Source organism: Parasteatoda tepidariorum, chromosome 1 (genome assembly GCF_982258835.1).
Source record: "Parasteatoda tepidariorum strain Cologne lab strain chromosome 1, Ptep-v5.0, whole genome shotgun sequence".
Taxonomy (NCBI): domain Eukaryota; kingdom Metazoa; phylum Arthropoda; class Arachnida; order Araneae; family Theridiidae; genus Parasteatoda; species Parasteatoda tepidariorum.
This window is the reverse complement of record NC_141755.1, coordinates 640,513-654,215: the sequence shown is the minus strand read 5'-3', so window position 1 is coordinate 654,215 and position 13,703 is coordinate 640,513. Positions and strand designations below refer to the sequence as shown.

General features: G+C 30.7%; 1 protein-coding gene across 1 annotated transcript; it reads left to right on the top strand.

Moving 5' to 3' along the window:
• Positions 1-10,921: 10,921 nt before the first annotated feature.
• On the top strand, positions 10,922-12,385 carry LOC147816253 (uncharacterized). Its single transcript, XM_087154654.1, has 2 exons — positions 10,922-11,290; positions 12,161-12,385. The coding sequence occupies exons 1-2, from the start codon at positions 10,922-10,924 to the stop codon at positions 12,383-12,385; spliced, it is 594 nt and encodes a 197-aa protein (XP_087010780.1).
• Positions 12,386-13,703: the final 1,318 nt, after the last annotated feature.

The window sequence follows — 13,703 nt, the reverse complement described above, 5'->3', positions numbered from 1 at the left end:
GGAGAGAATTCCGACTTCAATATTGTGTAAATTCGACAATTAAGTTGAATCGGAGTTTTACTTATGGGTCATTCTCACGAAAACTGTCATTTTTCAGTTCATAAAATCCCAAAAAAGTAAAGTGAATAAAAAGCTCTGAAACTTTTTATATTAATAGAAATATGTAATGGCATTATAAAGAAAGTATATATCCTATAAATTATACTTAATATTTAAATTAATTAATTTTTTAAAAAATTAATTTATAATTAATTAATTTATAATAATTAATTAATAATTTAATAAATAAATTAACAAATTTAATAAATTAATTGATTATTTTTTAAATTTATTTTTCAAATTAATTAATAAGTAAATTAATTATTTTCACTAGTTAAAAAGTGAGGGAATGACACTAAAAGTGAGGGAATGATATTTTATTTTAATACATGTTTTTATCTAAGTTACATCTACCTAAAGTTTGAAAATGATTACATACTAAGTATATCTAATATTTATTATAATTTAGTCTTATATATTTAATAGTTTTTACAGATTTGGGAAATAAAATTGGCTGGCACCATTGAACAAAAAAAAATTTAATAATATGCTCATTTTGAATCATTCCCTCACTTTATACACTAGTGAGGGAATGACGAATTCAATAAAATTTAAAAATAACACTTAGGCCTAATTAATTTCTGAAGTCAATCGCATACAGTTATATTCATACAAGAAAGCAACATATAATTATCCACTTTCACGATGAATTTGTATTTTATTTTACTCTAAAAAATGACATGAGGGAATGACAAATGTAAAAAATTTTACCTGGTTTAATGCATTCAAATTTATTCCACAGCAAAGCTTCTTTAAGTTCAAGATGGAAACATACTGCAATTTTGTTCTATGATGCCAGTTGTTAACTTCTGAAGTTTTTATTAAAATATTTTTATTCTAAGAAGATTGCATGTGATAAGAACATTGTTGTGAGGGAATGTCGCGAAACACTGGGGACAAAGTTTAAAATAGTGCTGAGTTAATATTATTATCAGAAATTAAATTTAAAATTGATTTTCTGAATTCTATATTTCAGTATTCTGAAATAAAAAACACGAATTTGTAGAAAAAAAAATTTCTATTTCAGAAACAATTTTCTTCTTTTTTTAAATCAGCAGTGGGGACAAGTGAGGGAATGACATATTGGTATATTTTAATTACTTAAAATAAATAAAAAATAAAAATTGATAATTTTATTTTTATTCTTTTGTTAGCTTGCATTCTGAAGGACACTTTCCCTGAATTTTTTTTTTTTCGTAAGCTGTAAAACAAACATAAAATATACTGGGGACATGAAAATGACTGTTTTTGTGAGAATGACCCTTATATGCTGTTCAGAACCATAAAGTAAGAGCAAGTATTGAAAATAATCGTAGATTGCTTAATTTATATTACGGAACGTAAAACTGCAATTTCAATTAACAGTGTTAATTCGTTTGTGATTAAGGTAAAAAACCAAAAAAAAATCGTTTTGTCAAAAAAAAAAAAAAAAAAAAAGACTAAATTGTTTAGTTTTAAGTCGTTTCGTAATATTACAAAGAGAGATTCCGTTCCGAGAAATTCCGATTAGGGTTAAACGCGATAAAACTAGAGATATCTAATGTTAATTGATTTTACTTATAGCCTTATATCTCCAGAACTGTTTAAACGAACCAATATTTTAACACAACTAGAACACTGTAGCAATTAGGAAAGAAAAGAACTTATGATCATTTCAGTGAATTACGTTCTTAAATCATCCTGTTCACGTAATGCTTAACTGAACCAGATGAGTATTCAATTCATCAATGTGTTAACCCCTTCACGCAGATGGGACACCGGTGTCCCCATTATATATTTTTTCTGATGCTCTAATTGCAAGCAAAAATATATTTTTTTGTATTTAATTATACAAACAGTTCAATAGTGACTAAAAAAATTTTGTTAGATTATCGAAATTGTATTTGTACTAAAATATGAAATACTGAAAAAGTAGTTTGAAAATTTTTTTCTGCTCATATTTGAAAAAAAAAAAAAAGCATAAATAATTTATCTTGTAAATTAATTAAATTTCAATGAACAATAACCTTTTCCTTTTAGATCTACATAATTGCAAATAAGTGTTCATTTGAAAAATTATTGTTAGAAAGTGAGCCGTGTTTGTAAGATATTACTTTTTGCGCATAAAATACACACTGGTGTTTCATGTTGTCTTTCATAACCATGAGTTATTAAAACACTGAATATAATTTTTTCCTCTTACTTTGACCTGAATTAGTACAGCATAATGAAAATCGTATGATAAATATGTTAAATAAAAATTCTGCATGAATGGTTAAATGTAAAAAAGCCGAGCAAAGTTAATATCGTAGAAAGACGAATCAAGAAAATTTTAGGACTCAACTTCAATACCTTATTATTTTCCTAAAAACTAACATATTTTAACCTTTTTATAAAAAATAAATCATGCAAATAAATTTGCACGGTAATTTGCGAGAAAGAAATACATTTTAGTAATCATACTTAGCAAATGATAAACTTACATTTTCTTTTGTGACTGCTGGAAAAACTAAGGGTGTTCTCTAGAACTTTTAGAACAATAAACTTCTTACCTGTCCCGATTTAAGTACTAAAAACTATATGCGTAAAGTTTATTTACTTTATATATATATTATTTTCTCACAATAGAAATGTTTGAGTAAATAGCTTCAGAGAAAAATATAGATTTTAATAAAAGTCCGAATCTCAATTCATTAGCATCTGAAACAACAGTCCTTTTTTTCTAATGAGTCAATATTTTAGGTTACTATTTGCTTTGTGTTCTTTTTTTTTTTTTTTTTTTTGATTTAGTAGGTTCATGCCTGAAGGGGTACTCTTTGTCATATTCTGAACCATTTATTTGTAGGATATTAGTAAAGTTTTTTTATTTCTTTGTGTTTATTTATTTATATTTTATTTTATTTTATAACCAGCGTTGAACCACTTCCAACCTATTCTGAGTTCACGATTGCCAAAGTTTAACTCCATGAATTTGTAATTTTGAACCCAATCCAGTGTTGCACACCAAGAAAAGGAAACTCATGGATCAAGCGCATTGGGACAAACTAGCCTTTTCGAAGGAACTAACCCACACTTGCGTTTTATGGTGAGGTAAACCACGAAAACCTATCAAGGTTAATCCGACGGCAAGGGAATTCTAACCCATGATCCGTCTACCACCGAGGGTATTGCACGTCTGCACTATGGTTAGTACAAGCCGGCAGAATTCGTACCTGAGATCACCTCATTGGGAGGAGAACGCTCTCTATCTCCTGAGCCGCCGCCTCTCAGTTATAATTTATTAAAAAACATGTACACTTTTTTTTTTGAGAACCTTAATTTCTGAGCTCAGATTATATAACGTTAATATGATGTTAACATAAACGTCACGTGTGTTGTACTGATGGGATTTAATCTTAGACTATGTCAACCTTCATCCATCAAAAGGTTCCTCATGATGGAATCAAGTTAACATGTCTTGTGAATTGGTATTTAATATTTATAGTGGTGCCACATTACTTCCCTTCCAGAATTTTATTTGTCATAGAATTCCATGAAAGAATATCACTTGTTGATTCATGCTGTTTATTTATTTACATCAATTTTGCTCATTATATTTTCTTCATATTTTTTTGTTGCTGTTTTGTTTACAGCATTTCGCACATTATTTTTTTTCTTCATTTTTGCTTATAGCATTTCTCTCATTATTTTTTTGTTTTATTTTTTCCCCTTCAATATTGTTTATTGCCCGGGAGACTTCATTTACTTCAACGGATTTTTTTAATATTTTTATTTGAGCAAATCAACTGTTTAATGTGAACCATTCATCGATGTTGACAAGTTCTTATCACGTCCGGAGGTCACCAATGAGGAGATTTAATCTTAGATTATGTCAACCTTCATCTATCAAAAGGTACATCTTTAGAGAATCAAGTTAACATGTCTTATATACTAGTGATTTGGTATTTAATATTTGTAGTGGCAGTTAAGCCACAGTACAAGCTATGTAATTATCAATGCTTTGGCGCAGTTATCAAAATGTGCACCATAGCACTGGTTAAACAAAACAAAAATAAAGAAAAAAAAAGCATTTTAAAAAGTCGATTCAGTAGATTTGCAGAGCAATTTTGTTTAATCAATTCATATTTTCATTTATTCTGATTGAGCCAAAGCAATTCTTCGGTGCAAAAAATTTGAACTGCGCTTATGGATGGAAAATAAAAGGCAATATATAGGGGAGTGTCGGGTACTCCTGCCCAGCGGGTACGCCCGCTCACTGTCAATTTCATACGTATAGAATATTTTTTCAAGTGAACGGGCCATCGGACATTAATTGTTATATTAAAAAAAGATTATTTTCAAGTATTTATGTAGCTGGTAACATGGTAAACAATAGTTTTGAAAATATGTTGAATACAGTAGTCATGAAATTAAGAAAAATTGGTTGAATGTTTCGATTAAACTTCATTTTAATACTAAAAAAAAATAATTTTTTCCATACATACAGCATTAAAGTATGTAGTCTTAAGTTTAATTTGCACAAAGAAAGAAGTTTATATGTGAAAAATTGTTCGAGTAATTACAAATTTACAAAATAAATTGGATTTCGGGTAGCCCCGCTCACATGAATGTCGGATGTCGCCGCCCTATTTTATTTCGTCGATAAATGTACGGTTGCAAAGATTATTATTTTATTGCTTCAAATTTGAACGTTACATGCATTTTTAACAACAAATATATGTATGACATTAAGTATGACATTTGTTGTTATTAAATGATAGAATTCACTAAAAGTATATAAATATGTAATAAATAAAATAATTTTGTGATGAAAATGATAAATGAGGTTTATCTATTGTCAATACATTGGTCATTTTCATTTACACCTGAAAAAACAGCCAAAAAAACATAATTTTTGTAACTGGGCGGGGCTACCCGACACATTTTGAAAAGAGCTGAAAAACATGTATATTTAAATTTCTATTTTTTTAAATTAAACTATTCTTTTCTTGGTTCATTCTTTTTTGCATTATTTAATTAGATGATAAAACAATAGAAACATGCAAAAATATTGATTATTACTCAATATTATACAGAAATATAAGCAATACTTCCTAAGTGGGCGGGGCTACCCGACTCTCCCCTATATACAAAAAGGAATTTAAAAATTTGTTAAACGTTGATTACAAGAAAATGATTCTTTTATCGGAAATGTGTTGCATTTCATTCACTCCTTTGAATCACGCAATGTTGAAGATGCAATTTCCATTATCTGTAAAAGATGTATTATTTTTTCATTTTCAATTATTTTGAAATTCTTCCTTAATTCGTAATTTGCAACATGATTTCTATTAATCATGACGGGAATGAAGAATGAGGAAACCTTTTAAAACTTCATTAGTTGAAAAGTTTTATAGTTGATAATTTTCAAAATTGCGTTGTTTTGAATGCGCTTTTAAAAGTATATAAAAAAACTGAAAAAATAAAACAGCGAAAGTGTTTTAAATTTTACTATGTCTTATTGTGTAAGTGCAATATTTTATTATCTAAGTGCAATAACATTTTAGACGTCATATTGATTTCATCATATTGAAGTCAGATTTCTTAAAATTTATTTCTAAAGTATTTATAATTGAATTGAAAGGAAAGAATGAGAAAATTTATTTCAATTTCTAACTTTTAGAATAGCATTTAGTTTTCCAATTGTAGAATAGTTTAAATATCTTAATTTTTCACGTCCAATAAGCTGTAATATTTTCGAAACTCCTTTTAGGTAAAAACTGGAAACTGATAAATATTACTTATTGATTTAATTATACTATTGAACATTTGTGTTTATTTCCTAGTGAATTTTCACGAATGTACATTTATGTTTATTTATCAGTGAATCTTCACTTTTGATGAAAATTGGAAACTGATTTATATTACTGTAAGTACTACTGAACATTTGTGTTTATGTCCTAGTAAATTTTCACAAATGAACATTTATGTTTAATTCTCAGTGAATCTTGACTTATGATAAAAATTGGAGACTGGTAAATATCACTAAGCACTACTGTAGATATGTGTTTATTTCCAAATGAATTTTAACGAATGAGCATTTATCTTTATTTTTCTGTACGCTTTTAATAATAACTGGAAGTTGATTATAATCACTTATTGAAAAGTACTACTGAACATTTGTGTTTATTTCCTAATGAATTTTCATAATTGAACATTAATGTTTATTTCTAAGTGAATCTTCACTTTTTATAAAAATTGGAAACTGATAAATATCACTTATTGATAAGTACTACTAAATATTCGTGTTTATTTCCTAGTGAATTTTCGCGAATGAACATTTATCTTTATTTCTCAGTGAATCTTCACTTACTCACTGCATTATTCATAGTTTTTTTTATTTAATAGCGAATTTTTTTTCCTAATATTTTTCGATTGCTTTTTAGGTACTAGCTAAAAAAGCCTAATGTGTCAAATACGGTCACCCCTTAATAGTGTATTTAAAACATGAAGATGAATACTACAAGTTTTTTGTACGTTTTTGACAGAATTCTTTTCCGTTTATGTCTTTTGGATGTAAAAGAAAGAACTGCAAATCAAACAAAACAAAGCAACAAATGCTTAATTGATTTAAACGTTTTTATATCATTATTCGTAATTACTAATGCTATACCTATTATTCAATTTCTTCCGACTGAGTTAGCACACGGTATGACCGCTTATTTGAGCATATCTCTGATTGAGAGATGGGCTTTGTTATCAAAACATCAAGAGAATTAGGAATCTGAAGCGAAGATTGCATGTTTCAACCGATTCTCACGTAGTTACAATTTTATGCTTTTCAATAGGGTTGGTTACGTTGCAGAGGTTATGTTATCATTATCCGGCGGTTATTCTTCTTACTTTTATGACGGATGGGAAAGCAAACTCTTCGGTTATAACATTAACAATAAGTCTAGGAAGATAACATTTATAGTATTTCACTCAATGATCAGTTTATTTTTTAATTCCGTTCCCCGTTCGATATTTACGATATACTTCGTCGTCTTTTGTCACAATTCTAAAAAACTTCTTCAATCTTTTCCATGCATTTTAAGGAAAAAAGATGTAAGTCATGTTGAAGTTTGGAATTCTTATATTCTCTTGAAGGATTTAATGGCTGATGCTGATAATGCGATGTCGTTTTCAACATTGGCAACTGTCCTGGAAAATGTGTGCAGCCTCTACTTCGGGATAGGCATGGTTTTATATCCTCATGATTATACAGAATTTCTAAGGAAAGTGCCAGAATTTATAGATGGTATTTACAGCTTTGGAAATTTTTTAACAACATATGTAGTAGCTTCTTTAGTGTCCGAAGAGTCAGACGCAATTTTGATGAGTTTAATCGTTTGCTGAGGAAGAGGTGCATATCGGTGCAAACAGTATTTCCTTCAATGTATTCAAAAGCATCCTATTTGACAGTCTGGAAAATGGTCCCTATCAAAAAAAGTTTTTCTGTGGCCACTTTGGGTGCGACCATTGCGTATTCAGTTTTGATAAAAACTACGGAACAGTCGACTTTCTGCTATGTAGATCGGTTGTCTTTGATAAAACAAAATCTGACAAAACAATATAATTATTGTTTGTTTTAATGCAGTTCAATTAGGTTTAAAAACGATTTACCCAGAGGAGATGATTACTTATTCCAAGTATTTTAAAAGAGAATCCTAATTGGAATGCACTCATTTATGTACATAAAATTTGTCATTCAAGTGCATTCAAAGCATTTTAAAAATGACTTAAAATTTGTTCTATAGTTCGTGACATAAAGTTCGTTAGTTTTGTTACAACCAGATTTTTTTTTCAGCACACTTAGAATATACCAACTAGTAAACGACTGACCATATTGTTTTTGACTTGATTATTTTCATACCACTTAATTATTTTCATAAAAGCATCGCGAACAAACTATCCGTAATTATTTTGTTTCAGCTTAGACTTGTTCGCAGCATGGGACAAAGTTAGCGAACATAAGATGTTGAAAAAGAGCTCAGAAAATTTCTTAAAAAAAAGAAGAGGGGTATTGTAGAAAAAAACTTAATTGGGAGGAATGGCTGCAAAAAAAAAAAGTAAAATAGTATCAAGAAAGTATTAGATTGATTCCTGTTAACACAGGATAAATTGTAATAATACATTTGAAAGCTCTTTCTTTCCTGATTTGTAATATATAATAATATATAACCACCAAATAATAATAATTTATCAGATTATTTTACTGTTGTAAAAACAATTAGCTCGTAATATTTGCCTTATAAGAGGGCAATAACTACTGCTAATACGGATGTTTGCTCCCTTAATTAATTGAAACGATAAGTGAATTTAGGTTTAGCAAAGCGAATTGATTAATGAATAGCATATTTTGATTCAATACACACTTGCACTGTAAAATATTTCGGATTAAATTTTAGTATAAAGTGCTTTAGGCGCATCATCCGTAAAATCCATCTTTACCTTAAAATATTTAACGGTAATTTTTACAGTAATATATATTTTACTAGAGTGGTTTTGACTAGATAAAACTAGAGTAATTTAGGTAATTATTACTGTAAAAATTACGTTATATCAGATCCTTAGTTCCGTAACATATTGCGGTAAAATCATATCTTACGGTGAAAATTACCGGCATCCTGAATGCCGGTACTTAATACCGTAATTGGATCCGGAATTTTCAAGAGTAGACTGAATTGAAATGAAAGATAGATGTATTTTATTTCACAACAGCGTTCCAATAAATAAATAGTAATAAACTTAATTATACCATTTCGTGTTAGATTGACACTTAAAAGTAGACATCACTTTATGTCAGCGTTTTATTTATTTATTATCGAATCATAACTATCGAGCTTTTTTGTTTTAGAAGTAAATTCATTTTTGTTCACTTTATCACATACTTTACAATTTTAAATGCAAGTTTTTTTTAAAAAAGTTTATTCAAAATACTATTACCAAGTCGAGTAAAGCGTCCCAATCAAATGGTAAATGTCATTCACTCTCCATAGATGTTCATTGCGCCGGGAAAAATATGGACTACCCTGAATAACTTTTGATTGGATCTTTATGTTCTGGGAGGTTTTAGGGAATGACTTCTCATATATGTTAATTAATTAGCGTAGATGATATTTTAAATTACGAAATCAGACACAAAAACTTACTTTCTCTGAATAAACATACTTTTTATTCAACGGATTCCTGATACTCAAAATATAGGGGGTAAACTGGGAAATAGTTTGGTCAGGACCTTTAATATTAATTTTACTATTTGCGTATTTCGCGATATCTCGAGAAATGTTTAAGTGAATTTTTTATTTAATACAATTTTATTTATTATTAATTTACCTATCATTATTTTATTTAATTATAGTGGAAATAATTTGAATTGTAAGGTATAAAATTTTACTATACTACCATACCAAAGGAAATAATTATGCACATATTAAAGGGCCCACAATGTGGTATAATATGTAAGTATGTATACATGTATTTCTAATTGCGTTTTAACGAGTTAAAATTGAGAAATGTTTGCTTATATACTTCATAGATGTATGGGCCTCCCCTTATCGTATAATATTCAAACTCGGTCAGGTATTAGATTACCAGACCGACGGAAATAATTATACACAAATTACGGAGCATTACATCATTTTAAAGTATATAATTTTACATGGCAATATACAAAATTTTAACAAAAGTGGTTGAATTGTTCCAGAGAAATCGAATTTTAAAGCTCGACCACTGAACTTTCGGCCGCACTCTTGACCAAACTATTGGCACCATATTTCCCATATTGTGACTTTACTCTATATTTTAGTGATCAGAAATCCAAATCCCTCGAAAAAAAAAAAGAATGTTTATTCAGAGAAAGTGCGTTTTACAGTCTGATTTCGTAACTTAAAAAAATATCGCCTGCACTAATTGATTAGTATATTTGAGGTCCTCGAATCGTTAAGAATGTGTGGCGTTGCGGTCTGAAATGCAAAGTCCGAATTACGAATCTCTGACGTTGGACTACGTCGCTCGCAGCCGATAATTGACGTAAACCTCTTACCTGAATGGAGATATGCGTGAAGGGCGAAATCAGCAAAATGCGCACAGTATGTTTTGGATATAACTTGGCCGCATCCTCACAGATCGCTCTCTCTCTTCCCCTCGGTTCTAGCTAGCAATCCGGCATGTTCTCGCCGGTTACCTTTTCGCAGTTTTTTTCTATGCTGCCTCAATGTTAAAGTGGTTAAGTTTTATACATGTTAAAATGTTTTAGTTAAATTTACAAGTTTCCTAAATGTTAATAAAGATAGTTATTTATTTAAACTTAGTGTTGTTTATGAAGAAACCTATAACCCGTTCTCGGAAACATTTTTATGTGGAACGCTTTCCTAGAGTTATATTTCTTTTTAGAGTTTAAGTGGGGACTCTAACGAAGATACCAAATCAACCCCACAAGTGGTGACCCGGACTTAGAAGTTGTGATATCCTTCTGAATCAAAGAATGTGTGTAATTATGGATTACTATTTTTATTGAACGTGGCTGGCCTACCTGGTACGCAGTGAGTAGTTACTTCCTGGTTAATGTTTCTCTTTTTCAGAGCTGTGCATGTGCCATTTTTATAGGTTTTAATGTTTCTATACACTAGTGAAATTTAAATTTTAACGTATTGAATTTAATTGAATTCTCATGGACTTGTAAACAATTTGATTTTGAATTCATAAAGTACAATGTAAAATTGAATTAATGCTTTCGTAAACTATTCATATTTTTTCTTGAATAATGTACTAGTTTTTAATACATTTTCAAAGGCATTTAAATTGTTAACTTGATAGTATAATGGCTGAAAACGAAATAGCCAGAGTTGCATTTCGAGCTCCACCCGTTTGGAAAACCGAAATAAATTTATGGTTTCTTCAAGTAGAATCAAATTTTGTGATGTCGGGAATTGGAAAAGAATTAACAAAATTCCACTGCGTCGTTGCAGCGTTAGATATGGAAGTTCTTTCCTACGTAAAAGATATCGTTGAGGTTCCACCTACAGATAATCCATACACGGTTCTTAAGGAACGTATTATAAAACGTTTTACACAATCCGAAAGTTCGCGATTGAGGACTTTGTTACAGGAATTGTATTTAGGTGATAAAAAACCAACACAACTATTACATGAAATGAGATCGTTAGCTGGCAGTCAAATATCTGATGATGTATTAAAAACATTGTTTATTCAGCGACTCCCTATTAATATTCAGCAAATATTGTAAATTAGTAAAGACAAACTTGATGATTTGGCTCAAATCGCGGATAAAATAAACGAAGTTTCTTGTTTCGGTACTTCAAGTACAGAACATAATATTTCTTCCGTGGATTTAAAAGGGTTACAATATCAAATTTCTGAACTTTCCGAAAAAGTTGAAAAATTGACTTTTCGACAAAAAGTTACAATGGAAGTAAATTTCGTCAACGGTCTGGTTCAAGGCCTCGTTCGAATTCGAATAATGTCAATAATACTTCGGAAAAGCAATATTGTTGGTACCATTTTAAATTTGGTAAAAATGCTAAAAAATGTGTCGGTAAATGTTCATACTCGGAAAACTGAATTCCGCTTCTGTTTCGGTGACGACAGATAGTGGGTTAAAGTTCAGTCGCCTCTACATAATTGACCGAAAATTAGGTTTTAATTTTCTAGTTGATACTGGCGCGTCAATTTCAGTTTTTCCACGCGACCCACACATTCATAAGCAACCGACTACGGAGATAGCAATCTACGCTGCGAACGGAACAAAAATAAACACATACGGTTTTCGTAGATTAACGTTAGATTTTGGTTTAAAAAGGCAATTCAAATGGAATTTTGTTATTGCTGACGACCTATCTTGGGTGCAGATTTTTTAGAATTTTTTGGTTTATTGGTTGACATTAAAAATCGCAAATTGATTGATAGTACTTCGAGATTTTCAGCTAAGGGTACACGGGTTCGCGGAAAATCGTTAGGTTTAACTACGATTTGCGGAAATACTGAGTATCATAGACTTTTGTCAAAATTTCCCGGTATTACAAGTCAATCTTTTCTAAAGAGTCCTAAAAAGCACAATGTTACTCATTCTATTACAAGAGGTCCACCGGTTTGTGCAAAGGCTCGTCGTTTAGCCCCAGACAAACTTAAAGCAGCTAAAAAAGAGTTTGACATTCTTATAGAACAGGTTATAGTTTCTCCTTCAAATAGCCCATGGTCTAGTCCCATTCATTTAGTTAAAAAAAGAATGATGAATGGCGGGTATGCGGTGACTATTGAAAGTTAAATTCGGTCACTTTAGAGGATCGTTATCCCATACCGCATATGCAGGATTTTTCATCTGGCTTAGCTGGTAAAACTATATTCTCAAAAATTGATCTGGTAAAAGCTTACCACCAGATTCCATTAGACGCGGATTCGAAATCTAAAAGTGCGGTAATAACACCTTTTGGTCTTTACGAATACAATTGCATGTGTTTTGGATTATCAAACGCAGCGCAAACTTTTCAAAGGTTTATTCATCAAATCCTACGCGGATTAGATTTTTGTTACGCATATTTAGATGACGTGTTAGTCGCTTCCGCAACTGAAAGTGAGCATATGATGCAATTGGAACAAATTTTCGAGCGGTTGAACTCGTTCGGTATTATTTTAAACGTCGAAAAATGCGTGTTCGGCCAAAAGGAGTTACAATTCTTGGGATTTCTTGTTAATACTCAAGGTATTTCACCTCTACCTGATAAAGTAACTGTTATTCAAAATTTTCCCTTGCCAAAGACTGTTGAGGAATTGCGCCGTTTCTTAGCTATATTAAATTTCTATCATAGATTTTTAAAAAACGCTGCTACTATTCAAGGCCCCCTACACGATCTTTGTAAAACTAAGAAGAAAAGGGATAAAACTCCGATCACTTGGTCAGAGGCAAACATTAAAGCTTTCGACGCTTGTAAAGAATCCGTTGCGAATGCGGTAACATTAGCGCATCCGATAGTCAATGCGGAAATTACATTAATGGTAGACGCTTCAGATATTGGCAGTGGAGCAGTTTTGCAACAGATTGATAACGATATTGTACAACCATTAGCGTTTTTTTCACGCAAACTTACAACTACCGAACGTAACTATAGTACATATGATCGTGAGTTACTTGCAATTTATAGCTCTGTAAGGCATTTTAAACATATGTTAGAAGGACGAAAATTTTGCGTTTATACTGATCACAAGCCATTGACGTACGCGTTTTGTAAAAATAATGGTAATAACTCGCCTCGACAAGTAAGACACCTCGAATACATTTCTCAATTTACTACAGATATACGTTTCATTTCGGGAAATGAAAATTTAGTGGCAGACACACTTTCCAGAGTTTCTGAAATTCATATATCTGATAATATTAATTATGAGGAAATGGCACGTGCACAGTCTTCTGGGGATGAGTTGCATGAGGCTAGACGATCAGAGGTTTTGAAGCTCAAACCTTTCGTATTCACGCCAGATGGTTTAGAACTATGGTGTGACACGTCCACTGGCAAGGTACGCCCTTACGTACCTCAAGCATTTCGAAAAGTAGTTTTCGAAAATCTTCATAACTTATCTCATCCAGG

Coding starts and splice junctions, on each gene's coding strand:
- LOC147816253 (XM_087154654.1), top strand. CDS start 10,922: ATGGCTGAAAACGAAATAGCCAGAGTTGCATTTCGAGCTCCACCCGTT. Junction 11,291..12,160: donor GCAGTCAAATATCTGATGAT/GTATTAAAAACA, acceptor TCTTTTCTAAAG/AGTCCTAAAAAGCACAATGT.